The sequence below is a fragment of the Aethalodelphis obliquidens genome, unplaced genomic scaffold (assembly GCF_003676395.1).
Source record: "Aethalodelphis obliquidens isolate GAN/ISIS:26980383/991018 unplaced genomic scaffold, ASM367639v1 scaffold1, whole genome shotgun sequence".
Taxonomy (NCBI): domain Eukaryota; kingdom Metazoa; phylum Chordata; class Mammalia; order Artiodactyla; family Delphinidae; genus Aethalodelphis; species Aethalodelphis obliquidens.
Genome location: NW_020837945.1, coordinates 108004333 through 108027110, shown reverse-complemented (window position 1 = coordinate 108027110; position 22778 = coordinate 108004333). Strand labels below are relative to the sequence as shown.

General features: G+C 41.4%; 1 protein-coding gene across 3 annotated transcripts in view; it reads left to right on the top strand.

The window, feature by feature from the left end:
• KCNAB1 (potassium voltage-gated channel subfamily A regulatory beta subunit 1) overlaps positions 1 to 22778 on the top strand; it is a 422691-nt gene that overhangs the window by 27699 nt on the left and 372214 nt on the right. The window contains exon 1 of one of the 3 annotated variants that reach the window (XM_027113480.1): positions 393 to 783. The exons of the other annotated variants lie outside the window; for them this stretch is intronic. Coding sequence (XP_026969281.1) covers positions 542 to 783 — 242 coding nt within the window. The 5' untranslated portion in view covers positions 393 to 541. Of the gene's footprint in view, positions 1 to 392; positions 784 to 22778 lie in introns of those variants that run through there. 3 annotated transcript variants of the gene reach the window in all.

The window sequence follows — 22778 nt, the reverse complement described above, 5'->3', positions numbered from 1 at the left end:
TTGACTGTAACATCTGAAAAAGAAAAATGTTTTGGGCCTTTCACCCAAATGAATCATGTCACTAGTATAATAAATTATTTGATTATGGAATATTTGATGATTTAGAGAGGTCTCATTACACACTCATGAATCATCCCCAAGGCCTTATGAGAAGAGAATATTTGGCCTATCTCCCACCAAAATATTTCCTTTTACCTAAATAGAAAGACATGGGGAATGGTGCCCATACTTTTTTTGCCCCAGGGCCAATAAGGGGTTGCTTAAGTTCGACTTTTCAAACTTTACAGGGACGAGAAATGCGATTGGCCTTGGTCAGGCTTTGTTTTGCACAGGCTTTGGCAGGGACTTATAACCAGCAATTCTGCCAGGAGCTCAGGATCCTGCTCACATACAAAAACGATAAGGGACATCTAAGGAAAACAAGCTGCTCCCTTTTAGGGACACACCAAAGCTAGATAACCCAAGATAATCATAGCAAGATACAGCCAGTCTTAGAGCTAAGTACTGTGAAGTTAGCTTTGCTTCCTTGAGTTTTTGAAGCATGCATCTGTATAAACCTGCTTGTGCAGACATCCCCAGCCCCAAGCTGGGTCTGCCCAAATCCAGCGAATCGGCTCTGAAATGTAGACGGCACCTAGCAGTAACAAAGCCTCCGCCTCAGGCAGCCTGTTGGCCTGTTAGGCCCAGTGGAGCAGCGGAACGGAAATATCTGGAGAAGTTTTTACGTGTCCATGGAATTTCGTTGCAGGAAACCACCAGGGCAGAGACGGGCATGGCTTACAGGTACTTGCTGGTTGCAATGTTATCCAGCCAGGGCACTGCACTGAAGTCAAAGGTTGTTGTTATTAAAGACAGAAGGATTGAAATAGCAAAAAAAATACTGTATAGCAAAAGGAAAAGAAAAATGAACGCAGTGAGCCCTCTTCTTGGGCTGCCTTAATTTTTCAAGCTTTAATTTGTCCACTTTCTCTTCGCTTCAAAGATTACATAAAGATAGTCAAATTCACCTGTGGAAGTTCCCAACCTTGTGCCATTAGAAATGTCTTTGGCTTGATACTTAAGCAAAAGTATGTGATTTAGCAGATCGTAATGAAGAATGGGTGCTCTATTCTTCTTAAGGGAATTTATAAATTAAGACTAGAATTTTTTTAATGCTGCCTGGCCTTCAAGGCTGTTATTTTCTTTTAAGCCTGAATCATGTGGTTGTGCTAATAGCTAATAAAGTAGTTCATGAGACTGAGCAGGTTCTTGAAATGACAGCACTTTTTATCAGTGTAGCCCAAGATAAATTACTGGTTGTTCTCTAACCTTCCAATACCATCATTTATTCTGTGAAAGATTAACAAAAAGGAGAAATTTTTTCCTAGTATGGGGTTGGATGTATAATCTTTCAAAATTGCTCTGGAATGGGAAGATCATTCTTTTTCTGAGCAATTATTGTTCAAACCTCTGTAAGATATGTCTGTGCTTAGCTAAATCACCCAGCTGTACCCGCACAAGTACTTCCTTGACAAATGCCTAGAGTTTTAAATATCCAGGAAGCTGAGCAAAAGCTGTTCAGAAGGACAAAGGTGCTGGAAACTGAAAAGGAAAACAAAAACAAAAAACAAAACCCCAAGCCCTTAGCATTTATAAAGAACAGTTGTTTTAGCTCAAGTCAAAACTTCCAGTTCACAGAATAAGATTGTTTTTGCATAGACAAGATGTCCCTAAATGATTTTATTTTTCTATAATCAAAAGGTCTATTTTAATGCAGGACCTACTGCTCTAGTTATCAGCTAATTTGATTAATAAAGCAATTTGCAATGAGATGGCTCATCTCTGGAGAGCTAAGTATTTCACACAGACTCTTTATGCAAAAAAGGGCTCCTGCAGAAGACGAATGAACTCTTCTAGGTTTACAGGGCATATAAACATAAGACAGCTCACCCCATCATGCTTTAGAAGTGGAGCCTAAGAAGAATCTAACCACCTTTCCAAGAGAACCTATGGCTCCCCACCCTGGGATGGAGGAGGAGATGATGTCATTCCTCACCCACCTTTCCTGAATCTGTCTTTACTAGAAGGAGCTACCTTCTCTCTGACTCTCCGTATTCTCTCACTCTATTCTCCATGCTTTCCTTGACCCTCAGTGGTAATAGTGGTAGAATATAGATCTGGTGAAGATGGACTGTTTCGCTGTTTCAAAAACAATGTGTCTTTGCATCTTTGTCCCAGGATGGGTGGTATCACCATGAACACTTTTATAAATCTTCAGAGGGCAGGCCTCTTTCTCTCAATGTCCTGGTTTGAATATCTACTACATATTTTGTGATGTGTGCCAGTGTTAGACAAAGATATGTTCTAGGACAGTGTTTTCTAAGCACTTATGGAGCACAGGAATGCTCCCTTCAAATAGGTAAGAACAAAGGTCTCCTAGTTGAGGGTGGGGGATTGGAGCCCACCTGCTTGAGGGGAGCAGTCATCCCAGCTTGGTTTCCCAGGCACGCCTGCAGATCCCATCCTCTGCACGGCTTGAGAGTACAGTTCTGAGGTGACTCTTCAAGATGCCTTGGAGAGCAAGGCTGGCAGGTCCATCTCACAGAGGCAGGCTCTTAGGCAAGCGTATGTGCCACTAGACCACATTCTAGTAGGAAATGGGACTTAGAAGATCATTGTTCCTAGATCAGAATATGAGGAGAGAAAGTACAGTTAAATAGATACTTGGCCCCAGAAAATAGCCAAGGCTTTGAATTATGATGAACTTGCTATTCTCTGCCACCTCTTCCTGACACATGTCACCTTTACCCCTCCCCACTCCTTTCTCCAAATGTCCATAGTACTTTGTCTATTCTTTTTTCAAGGCACTTATTAAGTATCCTTATTTAAAACATTCTCCTTTAAGCATTAGGGATGGATTTTTAAGGAAGAGTATCCAGGTTCTCTTGGTTCCTGCCCAACCTGGCTTTTGACCTTGACTTCTTATAGGCGTAGTTGGGGTTAGGTGAGGAGACTTTTTTATTCTTCTTTACCTTGATTTCCACCTCCCCCCAAGACCGTGGCTATGTTAAAAGACCTCATTCAACCTGCCTTTTCTATTTTCTTCTTTCTGAAGGGTATTATTTCATGTGTAGTGGAAAGAGAATGGGCTTTGGAGTTAATCAGGCCAGAGTTCAAATCCCAGCTCTTCTGCTTTACAAACTGTGTGACACTGAGAGTCATATAAGTAGGTGTGACATATAAGTTCCTAACACACAGTAGATGTTCACTAAATGTAGGTTCCCTTCCTGCTTATTCTGTGTCTCCTGTCAATCATTCTGGGGGCAGGGGATGAAAGCCCCCTATAGCTGAAACATACAAATGGATAAGATAGAGTATTCTCAGAAAGAAAAGAAAGAATTAAAAACTCTGCAGTAATAACCCTGTGTATATGCTAAAAATCATTATGTTGTACTTTAAATGGGTGAATTGTATGTATGTAAATTATATCTCAATAAAGTGGTTAAAAATAATAAGAGAAGTTTTTTAAAAATCTGCAGTAATTCACAATCTGTGTAGGTTTCCATGCTGAGCTTAGAATTCTGAGAGGTCTGGAAGAGCCGGGTAAGCTGTTTTCTCTTCCTAATTTGGTCAGATGCCATTGCAGCCTTCAGCCCAATACCAGCTGCTCGGGTCCCTCGATCATCTGTGAGAGAGCATTATGTTGTGTTTCCATGGAGATTTGGTTATATTTCTAACTAAGGGTGACCAGGGGAGGAAAAAAAATCAGTAAATATGCAAACACATGTATCAACTGAAAAGAAATGGGAGGAAATTGTTTGAATGTGGTGTATAAAGTGCCAAGTTGCTGTGTCGATCCTTCTGTTGGCTTAGAATTTTCAGCAAAAATAGAAGGTTTTTGTGAATTCATTTTTTAAATATCTATGAAATAGTCACCCAAGAGGGTCCTTCAGTTATTTCTAGGAGGCTATCTCTATTACAAAGCATTGAACTCTGAGCCAGACAGTGAACCTGAGCTTGTGTCAAAGTAGAAGTACACTGAGAATTAGTTTTATGGACAAAGCACAAAAACAATCTAGATGGAGTAAGGATGCAGTAGACACCCAGCTTTGAAGCAATTTTATAATACTCACATAAGCCAGGAGGAACTCAAATGGATGTAAAATGAAGGTCTAATCCAAGGGACCCCGAACTTTTTCTGTAAAAGGCCACATAGTAGATATTTTAAGATCATGGGCTACATCTGCCTTTGTCCTACCTACTGAACTCTGCCCTTGTAGGTGGAAGCAGCCATCGACAATAAGCAAAGGAGTGGGCGTGGCTATGTTCCAATTACACTTCACTTACGGATGCTGAAATTTGAGTTTCATATAATTTTCTCATACCACAAATCTTCTTCCTTTTTTTCCTCCCAAACCATTAAAAAAAAAAGCCAATCTTATCTTACAGACCATATGAAAACAAGTGGCAGGCCAGATTTGGCCAGTAGACCATAATTTGCTGACCCCTGGTCTAGAAAACAAAGCTTTCAGTTGTACAGACTATTTATTTGTTGTGGTTATTCATTTATTTTTAAACCTCCTTGTTTCCAGAGGTACTTAAGGTGCCCAACTGCATATAATTCAGAAAGATAAAAATAAATAAAAAAAGAGGTAATTCGCTGGTGGTCCAGTGGTTAGGACTCTGTGCTTTCACTGCCAAGTTCAATCCCCTGGTTAGGGAACTAAGATCTCACAAGCCACGTGGTATGGCCAAAAAAAAAAAAAAAAAAAAGGATGAGACCTAGAAAGATTAAGAACAGGAAAGGAAGGCAGCCTGGGGTGAGTGAGGGTGACACGGGCAAGCCATGCCCTTGCACCTGGATTTGGCCCTGCGCTTTCCAGTAGCACCAAGCTGGGAAGAGGGCCATGGAGCTCTTTACAGCAGTCTCAGAGTCCTTTAGGTGAACACGAGCCAGCTGCTCAGGGATGGAACACTTCTCTCTGATGTGGAGATCAGAGAGAAAGTTCTCTCGTGGTTCTTCGTTGTGTAAATTAATATCTTCAAAAAATGTCCTTATAGTAAACACAGCAGTGTCCTCAGGCTCTTTCTCATGGGGCCCCTAATATTAAAAAGGGGCATTATATAAAATAACAATTCAGTAAAAACAAGTGGGTGTGGTAGAAGAAATGACATTGGTTTAATAGAAACTGCATCAATTAGTTTGAAATTATTTACACTTAAAAAATTCCCCAATAATAATGACACAGATTTTGCTATTTTATAATGACAGGGCTTGTCCAGGTTCATGGAATGAAACAATTGTTTCTCACATTTAAAACAAATGCTAGTTGCCAACCAAAGACAAAATTTTCTATAGCCTTGAGCAGAAGGTGGGAGGGGACAAAAGAAGAAAAGGAGAGGTGGGGCGAAGTTTTGGAATTATTGATGTGGGACAGACCTCGGAGATAATCTGCTCCAATTTCTGGTCTTACAGCTGGAGAAAACTGAAGCTCAGAAATGTGTTTTCAGCCAACAACAAAGCCCTCGTCCTTTGGGTCCCAGTCCAGTGCTCGCTCCATAATCCATATTTATTCCCAGCCCTCCAACCCCCATCCCACCCTATGCCAACACACACCCTCACACACACCCCCCACACCATACACACGCCATACACACACACCACACACACAGACACACCCCTACCACACATAACCTCACACACATCACATACACGTACACACCCACATACTCCCTTAGTCCACACACCACACACACTCCCCCATACCCACATACCACATATACACACCCCACACACACTCCATATCGCCACACACCGCACACACACTCCACACACACCACACACATCACATATACAAACATACACACCCACACAGCACACACACACACACCCCCATACACACACCACACACACGTACACCCCCCCCACATACCACACCCACACACCCACACCCACATACCACATATACACACCCCCCCCCACACTCCATATCCCCCCACACCCCCCCCATACCCCCCACACATCACATATACAAACATACACACACACACACCACACACACACTCCATATTCCACACACACCGCACTCACATCCCACACAGCCCCCACACACCTCCTCCCCTCCCCACACCCCCCTGCACATTCCATATCCCCCCCCACACCACACACCCCACGCCCTGCCTCCCGGGGTTGCTGCAGTCCCCCTCTAATCCAGTCTTCCAGGCACTGCTCTCATTGCTCTGCTCTGCAATCTGCGTCAGTCCTACTTCTTGGCACACTGGCCCTCCATCCCTGTCCTGAAACATCAAGTCTCACTCATCATTGCTTTCCCCATCTAGAATATTCTCACACGTCCCCCTTGCCGAGACAAATCCAAACCACAGGCTCTCCCTTCTCTCTCACAGAATGACTTGTCTTTGTTCCATATAGTTTGGAGTGTGTGTGTGTGTGTGTGTGTGTGTGTGTGTGTGTGTCAAAAGTATGCTGTTGTCATATTGAGGAGAACAACTAGAGCTTATACTATTTTGCAATCCTCCTGTGCTTTGCACTTAGATAGCATGTATTGCTTCTTTGAGGTATATGCATTCAGAAGTTGGGGAACAGAAAGAAAGACTCCAAAGACAAGTAGGAATGTCCCTTTCCCCCATTTATAGTGCTCTAGCCCCATATTTCCTCCTGTATCTTAGATATAATATGTTACTTAGCCTTGCTGAGTCTCAGTTTCCTCTTCTGTAAAATGGGCCTAATTCAACTTACCTCATGACAGTGTTGTAAGAATTAAATGAAGTCACATTTATGAAAGTGCTTAGCTCACTGCCTGCCATGGTGGGAGCCTAACAAACAGGGTTTCCTCGCTTCACCTCCTTCGTAACCAATCCTAGGAATCCATCGTTTAGTCATCTTTCAGAGATTGAAAGAAAAAGGGTGTGGTGTTGTATCTAAAAAAGAGAGAGGGGCAGAAAACAAACACGTGTAATTAAATCTTGCACAGTTCTGAGCATATCACTCTCCTTTCCTCACTTGCTTACATACATTCTTTTTTTGCTTCTACTATTGGAATATATCCTCAGGATCTATTGAGAAGGTGTTTTTTTTCTTTTTACTTCACACATGGCCTCCTATTTAATGAAAACAGCCTCAGGAAACATTGGAATAAATTACTCTCCAAATGGTGTAATAGAATGATAAAAATCATCTTTTATCAGTCTGTGTATTTCCAGTGCCTAGCATTGTGTCTAGAACAGAAATATTTGAGACAGAATGAAATTAAAAGGGCTAAAATGCCCACTGGTACCTTCTAGTACCTCTCCCATTCACTTGCCACACTGCCTGAGAATTTCTTCAACTAGAAGCTCCAGTTCTGTTAAAATGGAGGTGTGTAATCTAAGCTAATAGGCAGCAGAGCAAGAAGGAAACAGGACAACGGCCAGGCCGACCTGAAAACAGAGAAGATAGGAACGAAGTCTCTAGACTGGATCAAGGGGCAAGCTTGGGTGTCGGGGCGTGGCACAGTGGTACAGGGGCTGTGTGGGGACACCGGCGGGCAGGCCTGAAGAAGAGGGTGGGAAAGCTAGAGAGAAACCTCACTCACCTACCAGCTTGTAACAAAGGTGTCCTGGCAAAGCATTTGAAAACATTCATTAACTGATAGAATTTTCATAGATCTCTAAATGAAGATTCTAATGATAAGTAAGAACTAGTTTTCGCTCTGAACACTCTTTCCCTGGCTTCCGTCAAAGTGAGAATGTGGTGTCCTGGCTGGAGGATTTGCAGACCACCTTCCTCTCAGCCCCTTTCTCTGATCCTCTGATTCCTTATCTATGAAATGAAAATGCACATAAAGCCCTCCTCCCAGGATAGTGCTATTCACGCAGAGTCACATAGTGGAAGCTTAGGAAAGACTATCCCCCTCTTGACTTCTCCGCTTTTCATGATTTCCATGACAGTGTGGAAGTTGAAAATTATTTTTGTTCCTAAACTGAGCTCACTGTCTTCCTCCCAGCCCCCCACCCCCAACCCTCCAAACCCTCCAAACCCTCCTTCACTGCATACTCCGCTGACCTACTTTTTTCATGGAATGCTTGGCACACTCAGACCTGCTTGAAAAGTAGCTATGGCCATGGCCATGAAAATCAAAAGCCTAGAAAAAATGCTAGCTGAGCAGGGGGTTGTATTTTCCACATTAAAAAAAAAAGCCTACATAAGTTATTTTAGACTGGCCTCATTTTGGTCAGTCTCGGGGCCTGTGCTAATTTTCTCTGAGTCCTCTGGCTGTGGCTCTCCTGGCATCAGCTGGGCTGGAGGAACGTTGCAGACACTGAGATGGTCCAGTCTCAGAGCCTATGTGACTACTTGAAACCCTCAGAGCCTGCTGGTAAAGGACCTAGAAGGCTTAGTGAAAGGGGCCTGTTCAGAATGGGGCCGAATATTTATTTACTATTGAACGGAACAGAAGTTCTAAAACGAGTATGTTTTAGAAGTGTCAGTTTAGATAGAAAATGCTTTAAAATTTAAGCGAAAGTGAGAGATGAGTGCCCCTTGGATTTGAAATATTAATTTCATTCTGTTTTGAAATTTCCACATGTGGTTTTCCAGAGGGAAAGTTGTTTTATGCATAATGAAAACACTGGAAATTCAGGGCTCAAGAACAACACTGTGTTATATGAACACTCCCTTTCTCATATAGGAAAAAGTTGCAGCAGTTTCATATTAAAAACAAAGCATTTTGAGACCTGGTTTCCCTGCACAAGGAGCAACTGTGAGTCAAATATATTTTTACCCAAGGGAAAAAACCAAAACCTCTTCCTAAATTTCTCTGCAGTGCCTGTAAGTGCCACTAGGATGCACTATTTCATTAAAAAAAAAACGAAGCGCTTCATTCAGTTCCCTGAACCACAGAAAGCAGAAATCTTTAAACTTTTTCCAGGCAATCCTAGACCAGAACTTAAATTTGAATCTGTATATTTCCCTTGATTGTGAAAATTAAGAAGCATCTCTTTTTATATCACAATGGGAAATCTTCTATAGTGAGAAAAAGCAAGAAGTTATGACCAGTAACACTTAGGATTCTGAGAATCTTGTAGCAGGGATATGTTATCATAACCTAACCCAGTTAGATATTTGATAGAGAAAATTTTCTACGTCTGGGAGTTTCCAAGAATGGGATTCTGAACTACACTACAGACCTCTGTGGGTGACTGGTGGAGAAAAGAAAGGCAGACATGTCATCCTCTTGGCCTTCCTTCAGAGAATGTTCTGTTGATATCTTCTGCCCCATCTCAGGTGAAGGCATCTTGTCGCACAGTTAAGATGGAGCAGATGTAGTGAGTCTGGAAGGATTGTGTTGTCAGGATTGCCTGGGAGAAGTCTGGCTCAGAACCCACGAATGTTCTTAGAACCATGACCCTGCAGGTCTGGCTCAGCACCAAATTAGAAGGTGGTCAAATGATGGTGCCCTTCCTCCTCTGTAACCAGGTTTTTGCTTATCATGGGACACCTCTCCACGCCTAACACTTTAGCCTCTCATCAGTGATTCCTCTGCCTTGCCCTTAGCTAGTTATCAACTGATGCTCCCTAAGATTTCAATTATACATTTTGTGATGTGCGCCAATGTTCAGATGAAGATACATTCCAGGACAGTGTGTTTCAAACAATCATGATGCAGAAAAACACATGAAGGCAAAGCGGTCCCAGCTGAAGGTGGTGTCCTGGGGTATCTGTAAAATATGTCATATCCAAAGAAACCTCTAATGGTGGAAGTTGAGGTAGTAGAGGAGCTATTTTTAGACAACCTATCTAGTCTTAAAATCAGATTATGAAAAAAACCCTTTTTTATTGGAAAATAATTTCAAACATACAGAAAAATTGCAAGAATAATATATAGAATATCTGTAGCACTTTAATCTTTAATATATTGTTAACATTTTGCTCCATTTGATCGTGTTCTTACCTGCTTGCTTTCTGCATCCTCCCCCCACCTCCAATGTATTTTTCCAAGCCTTTTGAGAGTAAGTTACATCCATAATAGCCCTTTACCCCTCAGTACCTCCTAAGGGTAAGGATATTCTTTCATACACCCCCAAGTACAATTACCAACTTCAGTCAGATTTACCTAGTTTTTATCTGATCCACTGTCTGTATTCTCATTTTGCCAGCAGACACAATAGTGCCCTTTATAGCAATTTTTTTACTCCACCAGTACTGCATCTAGTTCAGGATCAAATATTGTATTTTGTTGTCATGGCTTTTTCATTTCCTTCAATCTGGCATAGTTCGGACTGGAATTAGTTTTAGCACAGGGAGGAGGTCAGTGGGAAAGAGGGTGGTGACTAATTGCAGTGTCTGCTTTGGGTTGGGAGGTGGTGCTATGGTGCCAACACAGTCTCTAAGCTCGGCCAGAAGGCCTCCTGGCTACAGCTACCAATTCCGCATCGAGGACTGTGTCTTCCACAGCTCCCCAACAAGGCCACCACATCGTCATCTTGACCTTTAGGTTCAAAGCTGAGGTGGATCTCAAAGACATACGGACCTAACTGACCTACATAAATTCAGTCCCCTATGTTTATCTGCTTAGCACTTCTGCTGAGGGGCGTGCACTGTGGGGGGCTGTTGAGAATTACCAGGACCTGAGTGAGGTCCTCTGAGCACTGACAGGCAGGGAGGGCAGGCAGGGCCAAGTATGTGATTACCTGGGACCCTCTAGCCTCCAAATCAGGCACCCATAAAGCTTGGCCAGGGAACCACCCCAAGAAACTAAAGCAGCAGCCAAAGGGAGAGGCCTCTTCCAAACTGGCTGCAGAGCAGAGGAGTGTGGCTTCTGGCCACACATCCTGGTGAGCCCACTGGGAGAGGTGGGAGTAGCTGAGAGGCCACAGCAGCCAGGGAGACACAGGCTCTCAGTGGGTCATGTGGAATATTTTTAGATAAGGGAGTTTTGACCCAATTGTCTATTTTTCCCTCCATGATATTCCTTTTAATTTGTTAAGGCAGCATGAGATAGAAGCTCTGAAAATTGTAGAGTGTGGGTGCAGAATGTGTAGCTCATTAAGTATCTAAGCTCTTGCTTTAGCATTTGGAGGGTCTGTAACAGATCACTGATTCACCCTGCTCTTGAAGTTTTGCAGCATTAGATAACTCAACACACAGTGACAACATGTGCATTTAGAAACTGGTTAAAGGAGCCATGATTGCTTCTTGACATGACCATTGTGTAAGACCAGAATCTCTATGCATAATTTCCCAAAAGGTTAATCCTTGCTGTAACATCTTTGTAAAATTCATCAAATTAGCACCTCCTTCCTTTACCCCTATTTTTCCTCTTACTACTCTTTTTTCCCCCCTTATGTTTTATGGCTCTAATGTCTTATTTCAAAAGGTCTTCCCCATAAAGGATAATATGTCTTTCTGCAATGTATTCTAGCACATTTATGGTTTCATCCTTCATATGTAAGTCTCTATCCCAGCTCAAAGTTCTTATATGAGATGGCAACTTAAATTTATACTTTTAAAATTCCCAAAGTCAGCTTTGATAGCCTAAATTTTCCCCACTGATTTGAAATTACAACATATATAGCCCAAATATCAGAAAAGCTTACCTTGTCTTTTGCACATCAGATGAAATGGTCTTGAACTGGAAACAAAGAATTCCTTCTACACTCCAGATATTCTTGTGGAAGTTTCTGTTCTTCTAGTCATTTTGGGCTTAAATTGAATGACCTCAGTTTTTGTTTGTCTGAAAGAAAATTGTATTTAGTTTTCTTTTTCTTCTGTTTTTTTTTTCCTCTTACCATTTGTATTTGTTTGTTTCCATATTGTTTGTCTCATTCACTGGAGTGTGAACTCCAGGAGGACAGGGATGTTATCTGTATGGTTAATTGCAGAATTCCCAGAATCTGGTATCTAGTGTAAAACTCAATAAATGTTTGCTGAATAACTGAATGATTAAGCAAGAGTATGAGGAATAAGCCCTCATTTTTCACTGGCAGACAATCTGCTGGATTATCAGACACAGGGGGTTGCTCCACCAGACTCTCCATCCACAGCCTCCTTGCCACTTACTTCCCAACCTTCTCTCTTTACTGAAAAGATCCAAAGTGCCCTCATTTGTTTTAGTGGTACTTGGGGGACAGCATTGTTCTCGTAGGAAATAGGTCCTTAAATCTTGGATGTTAGAATCCTTTGAAGCTGCCCATTATAATGTCATAAGTCCACTTTATTGTTTCTTCTCCTCAGACATCCATCTCGTTTCACTTTCCATTCACTCAGTTATTTCACTCTATTCACAGAGTCTTCACTGTACTTTCCTCCAGAAAGTTCTCTGTGATGTCACTGTCCAGTCCTAGTGGAGTCCTGGGTTGTGACCAGATGAGATACTCACAGCCTTCACTCTGCGTATTCCTTGCTTCTCCTCAGATGTGTTGCTAACATGCCCACGTTACGGAGTCATGGGTCTCTCCTCCACTCCTTCCCACCACAAGCTCTCCCCTTCTTACCCCTGTCCATCAATCCCATAGACTAGCCCTCTTTAGTTTACTCTTTTCCTAATCAATTTCCATTTCCATCTCATTACAAGAAGGGTATCGTCTCATTATAATACCCAGGTGTCATTTCCCAAAAGACAGAGATGAGTCTGGAGGGTCAGCCCTCCTGTTGGGATTCCTGGATGACTCTACATCATCCTAAATATACTAGAAGGTTCTCTCTCTACTCGGCAATTGTGGATGATTGTGAGTTCTGATTGGATCTTCTTGTTCTTGGTACAGATCAGACTTTTCCAGGAACAACATGGCATGCAACAAAGGCACTCTTCGGCTGGTGATTAGCAATTGCAAGATGATACCTTGGGGTATCAATAGGTCATTGTGGGGTTTCTCTTTGGAGCCTGGCCCCATTCCACCTCCTGAGCAAGACCCTGACCTGTTCAATTCAGTGTTAGTGGGATGGGCAATGGCAACAATAGGGTCGTACTTATCCACTCAGGGGCTTTAATTGCTTGAGGGAGCCTGGTTGAGACTCAATGACAGTGGACAGAGTCCAACTATCTTCTTTCTGCTCCTTCCTCACAACCATTTCCTATCCAAGGACCTTCCATTTCTGACTCCATGTTCACCTATCCTTGGTTTCTGCATGTCCTGTATAGGTTAAATATTTTCCCTGCTATATCTCATGACCCCTTTAAATTGTTGGGTGATCCAAAACATACTCTCTTAGAAGATGGAAAATCAGGTTCTCACAGCCAAATCTACAAATCCGTATTTTAGTATTCATTGGTGGCACTCTTTTATGAAGTTATTTTGTACGACCACTAACCAGTCCTTATTGTTTCGGGTGCAGTATCTGTTGTTTTGTTGAACTCTTTAGCTTATATCCTCCCAGACAGACACAGATTTTATTCTTTCATTCAAGAGCTATTGCCGAGTGCTCACCTATATTATACACTATTCCAGACATGGGGGACACAGCAGTGACAAAACAGACTAAGTTCCCTGCTTTCTTTAAGATTTCATCCTAGTTAGGGTGAGGTAGACAATAAACTAACAAAATAAAGTGTGTAACATTTCAGAAAGGATAAGTTCTCTATAGAAACACAATACATGGAAGGAAGACAAGTATATGTGTCAGGGGAGAGTTACAATTTTAAATAGTGTAGCTAAGGAAGGCCAACTGAGAAGACAGCAGTTGAATAAATGTCTGAAGGAGGTGAAAAGGACAATCATATGGGCTTCTGGGGGAAGAATACTCCAGACAGAGTGTACAGCACAAGCCTAGAGTAAAAGTGTATAAGGGAGAAACATCACAGAAGCCAGTGAGACATGAGCAGAGTGAATGATCCGTAGAGTAGCAAGAAAACATGTTGAGAAAGTAAAGGAAGTGCTGCAAGTTCAGGAGGTTCCCAAGACCTCCCTAAGGTTCAGTGATTCATTATAAGGACTCACAGAATTCAGCAAAGCTTTTATATTCACACGTATAGTTTTTATAGGAGAAAGATACAGATTACAATCAGCATAGGGACGAAGTGGCCAGAGTGGGGTCCAGGAGAACCAGGCACAGAGCTTCTAGCTGCCCTTTCCAGTGGAGCCATGTGGAGAGCACTTTTCTCCCAGCAACAGTGTGTGACAGTGTGCATAGAACATTGCCAACTAGGGAAACTTAGCAGAGCCTTGGTGCCCAGAGTTCTCATTGCAGATTGGCCACATAGACACATTGACCACCTGTGTGGTTGACCTTGGTCTCTTGCCTGTATGGAGGTCAAGCTGATTCTTTGTGGCCCAAGGACCCTACTATATAACACACATTTAGCATAGACCATCAGGCATGGCCCAAGGCCTCCAGGTAGATAAACACACTCCTGGTGGGTAGAGCATTCCAAGGGCTTAGAGGTCACCTCTCAGGAGCTGGAGGCAAAGGGTCAAACCTTTCTTTGGTCAAGGTTAATACTTCACTGCACAGAAGCCAAATCATGCAGGTCTTTGTAGGCCATTTACAAGATGTTGGCTTCCAGTCTGTTTGAGATGGAAGACTTTGGAGAGTATTGGTCAGGAGAGTGACATGATTTGATTTGTTTTTACACAGGGTTTCTTTTTTTAACAGGACCATCATGGAATGAATAACATTCCAACAGCTAAGTTGGAAAATAGACTGAAAGGTAGAAGCAGGGCTACTGATTAGGAAGTTACTATTATGGTCCAAGTAAGAGATATCAGTAGGTTGAATGAGGGTGAAAATGGTGAGAAGCAATCTGATTTTGGGTCACTTTTAATAGTGGAGTTAAGAGCATTTGCAAATAAATTAGATGTAGCATATGATAAAAAGAATAATCAAAGATGACTCTAAGTTACTTGGCTGAGCAGTTGGGACAGTCAAGTTGCCCTTAAATGGGATGAGTTAAGACTGCAGGGGAAGATCTGGTGGGAGGAAGAGTAGGAGCATGGCTTTTGGACACATGAGGTCGAAACACCTATTAGACCACAAGGGAAAAATATCAAGTAGACAAGAGCCTGGAGTTCATGGGAGAGGTCTGGGCTGCAGGTTTATATTCAAGATATAAAGATATACGTCTTGAAGTCATCAGTGTATCATGAGAGTGTCAAGCCATGAGACTGCCAAGTAAGTGTCAACAGAAAAGAGAAAAAGCCTAATGAAGAAAAAGCCAAATGAAGGAAGGAGGCTGGAGATATGAACTGTGTTAAATACTGCTGAGAGGTCAGTAAGGTGAGAACTGAGAGGAGACCAAATGGATTTAGGAACATGGAGGCTACTGTTAACCTTAGTAAGAGCAGAGAGAGCTACGTATTTTGTTTTATACCCAGAGATGTGCTTGATAGAAGAAAACAAAAAATATTTAGGAAAAATTTTAAAGTTAATTCGGAACTCCTAATTAGCAGAACTCTGACTGCCACCGACTGAACAGCATCTCTGGATTTCCTCCTACCTATGAACAAAGAGAAAAATATACAAAATCATAGCTGAAAACTTAAGTTGGCCCAACATATAACCAGAAAATAGAGTGATTTTCTAATAATAATTATGTTTGTAAAGCTGGATTATTAAACAGATAACTCATGGAGTTATCTGTTTGCCTCATGAAACAGAGCTTCTCTGCTTCCTGAATGACATAATGCCTGTACCCTGTTGTCTGCTTTTCTGATTTTGGTGCTCCCTTTGTTCTGACATCTGGAGATTTCCCTTTCTAGGCCTTAAGCTTGCATTTAAATTTATTTTGTTACAGTTTATTCAGCAATTCTTTTTGCTTGGAGTGTGTATGTGTGTGCGGGATGTTCCACATCAATTAAGTCTTTCATATTGACCTGAAGTTCACTTTTTAAATCAAGACAAACAGATATCATACTTAACAATCTGAATGGACTCAATTAAAGAAGAAAGGACAGGGCTTCCCTGGTGGCGCAGTGGTTGAGAGTCCGCCTGCCGATGCAGGGGACACGGGTTCGTGCCCCGGTCCGGGAAGATCCCACATGCTGCGGAGCGGCTGCGCCCGTGAGCCATGGCCACTGAGCCTGCGCGTCTGGAGCCTGTGCTCTGCAACGGGAGAGGCCACAACAGTGAGAGGCCCGTGTACTGCAAAAAAAAAAAAAAAGAAAGAAAAAAGGACAGCAAAAAGTTTAGAAGAAAAAACAACCAAACATTAGGAGTTGTTATTTTTAGGTGGTAAGAATGTGAGTGATTTTTCCCCCTTCCTCTATTCCTAATTTCCAAATTTGTATATTACTATTATAAAAGGGAGGAAAATTGCAATTAAAATTAGATTCTAAGAATTTAAGGTACATGCTTTTGAAGTTCTTTTCTGAGCTACCTTGGATCTAAAACAAGTATTGAGATTGAGATTCGGCAGTTTGATCTGCAGAAAGGTTTACAGATAAGAACTCCCATTCTGAATTTAACCTGGAAAAAAATTTGCACCTTTATGTAGATAAATTGAAATGCATTCTATCAAAATGCTTCCATTCTATAGATAACCTTGAACAGCATAGACCATCTCTATCAGAAATATATGGGTTTTTTGTTGTTGTTTGTTTTGTTTTGCAAGTAACAGAAAAACTAACTCAAGCTGGCTTAAGTAACAAAGGAAACTTACTGGCCATGTAACTAAAAAGTCCAGAGATAGGGAAAACTCCAGAGATAGGGTGGATTTAAGGTACAAACACTGTAGACAGGATCTAGTTTCTCTCTCTCTGTACTTGTGACTTTCTTTTTGGTAATGGCTCCACACTCAGCTCTGTACGATGGAGGGTCTGTGGCAGCTCCAAGCTCTTCTCTCATCTTCAAGATGGCTGACAAAAGCACTCATTCACTTCCAGAAGGAAGGAAGAAAGAAGGAGCTTTCTTTTCCTAGGTGTTCCATCTTCTCATTGATTCCTTGGTTTTGATTGGATGACCTGTCCACTCTGGACCACTTCCTGGATCTGGGTGATGGGAGAAGCTAACTGACTTCTGTGGCTTCATGCTCAACCCCTCACTGAGAAAGGAGGGGCAGACTACTCTTGATGGGAGAAAAGGGGAGTACATTATGGTGAGGCAAAGTCGACTGCATATGTTGACCACACTCCCTACTGATCATATCTGGAGGGGACAGCATGGCAGTGAACTCATGGCAGTAAGATTCCAGTTAGTCAATCATCTGGAAATTGGGGATGAGGCTACCTCACCATTAACCACCTGTGTGCTGTCTCCATTCCTTGAACTTTAGATCTGGTTCTTAGTTCTCTTCTGGCTCCAAAATCCTCTTTTCATATTTAGAGGGATATTTTCCAATATTAGTCTACATCCCAGGTAGCTTGTGCTACTTAATCATATAACCAAAATAAGCAGAAATCTCATTTAACTAAAGGTAAAAAGGGAAATATTGGCTTTTTTTTTTAACATCTTTATTGGAGTATAATTGCTTTACAATGTTGTGTGAGTTTCTACTGTATAACAAAGTACATCAGCTATACGTATACATATATTCCCATATGCCCTCCCTCTTGCGTCTCCCTCCCACCCTCCCTATCCCACCCCTCTAGGTGGTCACAAAGCACCGAGCTGATCTCCCTGTGCTATGTGGCTGCTTCCCCCTAGCTATTTTACATTCCAAGCCACTCTCTCATTTCGTCCCAGCTTACCCTCCCCCCCACAATGTCCTCAAGTCCATTGTCTACGTCTGCATCTTTATTCCTGTCCTGCCCCTGGGTTCATCAGAACTGTTTTTTTTTTTTTAAATTCCATATATATGTGTTAGCATACAGTATTTGTTTTTCTCTTTGTGGCTTACTTCATTCTGTATGACAGACTCTAAGTTAATCTACCTCACTACAAATAACTCCATTTCATTTCTTTTTATGGCTGAGTAATATTCCATTGTATATATGTGCCACATCTTCTTTAACCATTCATCTGTCGATGGACACTTACGTTGCTTCCATGTCCTGGCTATTGTAAATACTGCTGCAATGAACATTGTGGTACATGACTCTTTTATGGCTTTCTCAGGGTATATGCCCAGTAGTGGGATTGCTGGGTCATATGGTAGTTCTATTTTTAGTTATTTCAGGAACCTCCATACTGTTCTCCATAGTGGCTGTATCAATTTACATTCCCACCAGCAGTGCAAGAGGGTTCCCTTTTCTCCACACCTTTGCTAGCATTTATTGTTTGTAGACTTTTTGATGATGGCCATTCTGACTGGTGTGAGGTGATACCTCATTGCAGTTTTGATTTACATTTCTCTAATGATTTGTGATGTTGAGCATCCTTTCATGTGTTTGTTGGCAATCTGTATATCTTCTTTGGAGAAATGTCTATTTAGGTTTTCTGCCCATTTTTGGATTGTGTTGTTTGTTTTTTTGATATTGAGCTGTATGAACTGCTTGTATATTTTGGAGGTTAATCCTTTGTCAGTTGCTTCATTTGAAAATATTTTCTCCCCTTCTGAGGGTTATCTTTTCGTTTTGTTTATGGTTTCCTTTACTGTGCAAAAGCTTTTGTTTCATTAGGTCCCATTTGTTTATTTTTGTTTTTATTTCCCTTTCTCTAGGAGGTGGGTCAAAAAGATCTTGCTGTGATTTATGTCATGGAGTGTTCTGCCTATGTTTGCCTCTAAGAGTTTTATAGTGTCTGGCCTTACATTTAGGTCTTTAATCCATTTTGAGTTTATTTTTGTGTATGGTGTTACGGAGTATTCTAATTTCATTCTTTTACATGTAGCTCTCCAGTTTTCCCAGCACCATATTAAAGAGCCTGTCTTTTCTCCATTGTATTTTCTTGCCTCCTTTGTCGTAGATTAGTTGACCATATGTGTGTGGGTTTATCTCTGGGCTTTCTATCCTGTTCCATTGATCTATATTTCTTTTTTTGTGCCAGGACCATACTGCATGGATTACTGTAGCTTTGTAGTAGAGTCTGAAGTCAGGGAGCCTGATTCCTCCAGCTCCGTTTTTCTTTCTCAAGATTGCTTTGGCTATTCAGGGTCTTTTGTGTTTCCATACAAATTGTGAAATTTTTTGTTCTAGTTCTGTGAAAAATGCCATTGGTAGTTTGATAGGGATTGCATTGAATCTGTAGATTGCTTTGGGTAGTAGAGTCATTTTCACAGTGTTGATTCTTCCAATCCAAGAACATTGTATATCTCTCCATCTGTTTGTATTATCTTTAATTTCTTTCATCAGTGTCTTATAGTTTTCTGCATATAGGTCTTCTGTCTCCTTAGGTAGGTTTATTCCTAGGTATTTTATTCTTTTTGTTGCAGTGGTAAATGGGAGTGTTTCCTTAATTTCTCTTTCAGAGTTTTCATCATTCGTGTATAGGAATGCAAGAGATTTCTGTGCATTGATTTTGTATCCTGCTATTTTACCAAATTCATTGATTAGCTCTAGTAGTTTTCTGGTAGCATCTTTAGGATTCTCTATGTATAGTATCATGTCATCTGCAAACAGTGACAGTTTTACTTCTTTTCCAATTTGGATTCCTTTTATTTCTTTTTTTAAAAAATTAATTAATTAATTTATTTTTGGCTGCAGTGGGTCGTCATTGCTGTGCGTGGGCTCTTCTCTAATTGTGGCGAGTGGGGGCTACTCTTCGTTGTGGTGCGCTGGCTTCTCATTGCGGTGGCTTCTCTTGCTGTGGAGCATGGGCTCTAGGCACGCGGGCTTCAGTAGTTGTGTCACATGGGCTCAGTATTTGTGTCTCGCAGGCTCTAGAGCACAGGCTCAGTAGTTGTGGCACATGGGCTTAGTTGCTCTGCGGCATGTGGGATCTTCCTGGACCGCGGCTCGAACCTGTGTCCCTTGCTTTGTCAGGCGGATTCTTAACCACTGCGCCACCAGGGAAGCCCCTCCATTTATTTCTTTTTTGTCTCTGATTGCTGTGGCTAAAACTTCCAAAACTATATTGAACAATAGTGGTGAGAGTGGGCAACCTTGTCTTGTTCCTGATGAAACGTCAGTTTTAAATGCTATTTAATTTATCATGGAAAGTAATGCATTTTTAATATGAAACACATTAAAAACTCATAAAGTGGTTTATTTATGAGATGGTTAGCCTCCCCCCCCAATTACCCCATAAATACAGTTAAGTTCCATCAACTATTCAGCAAGTGCAATTATACAAATGCTGTGTTTCATTTTGCATCTTATTACAGTAGTTTTCCCTCCACACACACTGTATGCAAAGAGTAAGTGTGCAGAATTTTAGAATCTGAGGAGATATTGGGGACAATTCAGTACTCACCCCCAATTCCTCCATTAATTTTGCAAATAAGTTTTCTGAGGCCTGAAGAGGTTAAACAATCTGCTAATACTCACATAGATGGTTTGCTAAATTCTAGTTAAGAATGTAACCAAAGGCTTTTGATCTACCAGTTTACTCTTTCCACAACACAATTGTTCAAATCAACAAAGATTGACTGAGTACCAGTTATCCCCTGGGTAGTATGCAAATCACTGAGCTCAGAACAAGGAAAGACACGGTTCCTGTCTTCAAGCAACTCCAAGAGCAGTCTGGTAGGGGAAAGAGTCATGTCAAGCAGATAATTAGAGGCTGGCATGACACATGCAATGTTGCTGTTTAAAACATAGTCATAATGTGGTAGAACAAGTTGATGAATGCTCTCTTGAGAGTCAAGGATGACGCTGAAGAGTTGGTGATTCATGCACAGGGTTTTGTAGGATGAATAAAAGTTCAGCAATTGGTCCAAGACAGGGGTGGGGGTAGCATTTGATGTGGAGGGAATAGTATATTTGAAGACCGAGAAGCGATGGTTATAAAACAAGTTTTGGAGACAGATCTGGATTGATTGCTGGTTCTAAGTCTTACTACAAAGATGACTTACACAATTTATTTATCCCTTCTGCCCATTCACTTTTTTCCTCAATAAAATGGAAAGAGCAATACCTATCCCATAAGGTTATGGAGAAAATGATATAATGTTACAACTATAAAGCACATAACACAGGAGGAACTCAGGAGCAGGCAGGTACTCTTCTCCATCCTGCTTCTCCTTCTCTTCCTCCTTGTGCTGGCCAACCTTCTGGGTGAGGTGAGTGCTAGAACAGGAGCTAAGAGGCAGGAAAGAAATAGATCATTGGAGGAACTGGCCATGGAAAACTGCTGAGGCGTTCCTAGGTAAGAAATAACAAGATCAAATTTACATCCTAAAAGGGTATTTTTGGAAGAATGGTGCATAGGCAACAGGGAGAAAGCTATTTTAATAATCTAGGTGCGAGGGCTTGAAGATATGAGTAAGGGTATGAATAGAAAGAAGAAAGCAGGGGTTGAGAGATTTGGGAGGTTCTGTGAGCGGAATGTATTCTGGTATAATTGTGTTCCCTGCATCCTGGTTTTCATTCCCACGTGTCTGGAAGGGAAATTGCTCACCGATCTAATTAGGCCCCGAGGTACCGCCACTGCCTCAGTAAGGAGGCGGTAGGGGAGTGCTCCACCGCCGCCGCTGCTCATGGCTCTCGTCTCTAAAGTGCTTCCACACAATCGCTTAACTCATCTACCTTCTCATTCACATGAAAAGAAACCTCAGAGAGAGCCTGCACTATCAAATCTTTTCTCCCTTGTCTAACTTTAAAGCAACTCCTTAAACTACTGCATTCCTGAGGCAATTATCTTTTCACTGCAATTTAGTAACTTGGAGTAACCTCAAATACATTACTTTTAAGCAGCTCAGGACTTCCTTCTAAGGCAGGCCTGTGTCTCCTCTTTAACAGGAATTGAGGGCCTGGTGTGGGCAGGCTGGCTCCCGGGGAGCTCTCATCAAATGCCTGGAATCACCTGTATTACCTCCATCACCTCCAACATCAACGTTCTACTTCCTGTAAAAAAAAAACCCTGTGACCTTAATTACCTGTTTGTCTTTCCTGTCTCATGTTACTATTAACGGTCCTTTTATTGATGCCCAAACTGAAATATGGAGTCATTAGTTTACACACACTCACTTTACCCGCCGGCCCCAGAGGACTGATACCAAGAAAAAGATTGTTGTTATCTGACTGCCAAACTCCTAACACGGGTGCGCCGGGCTCCTGTCAGAGGGATGTTCTTTTCCCCTATAACTTCATTTCATGCTGATTTGAGATCTAACTAGTATTTCACTTTTGTCTTATTTTCTTTTTGAATATAGCCATCTATGTACATTTTGAAAAATGTTTTTAATTCTACCCACACATGGGTTTCTTCATAATCTCTGAAGGCTAGTCCACAGAAGCAAAGCACTGTGGCTTCACACTTTTCATAAAATGGTTGATCTTTGAATTAAATACCTACAAAATATCTATGTATGTGAGAACAGATAAAAATGGGTGAAGAATTATTGGCAAGCTATTTCTACTTTTATCTGTAAAAATAACTGCTTTGACTATCCATATTAAAAAGACATTACTAACAATTTACTCACGATGACACGTATGAATTTTTTGATTTAGGTATGAAAGCATCCTGAGAACTCACAAAACCTCAGAACAAACATTAGAACAGTGCACTTGGGATACCTGATTTTCAGCATTGGGCACATAAAAGAAGGCTTTGGAAAACTCACATCTGAAGTGCTTTCATCACTTGAAATCATAACATGGTTTACTAAACATTGCTTGAGGCCAAATTGAATGGATTGTATATTTAGGATATATTTATACTGGATGCTTTAAAGAAAAAAAGAGCATAGGGTAGCAATATACTATCACTGTTTATTTTTGTGCAATATGTAAATCTGGTATTTCTTCCAATTTTAGGTCTATCAATTATGCAACAATCAGCTAATAATTTTGACCACCTGCTACATGCAACATTATGCTAGACGCTA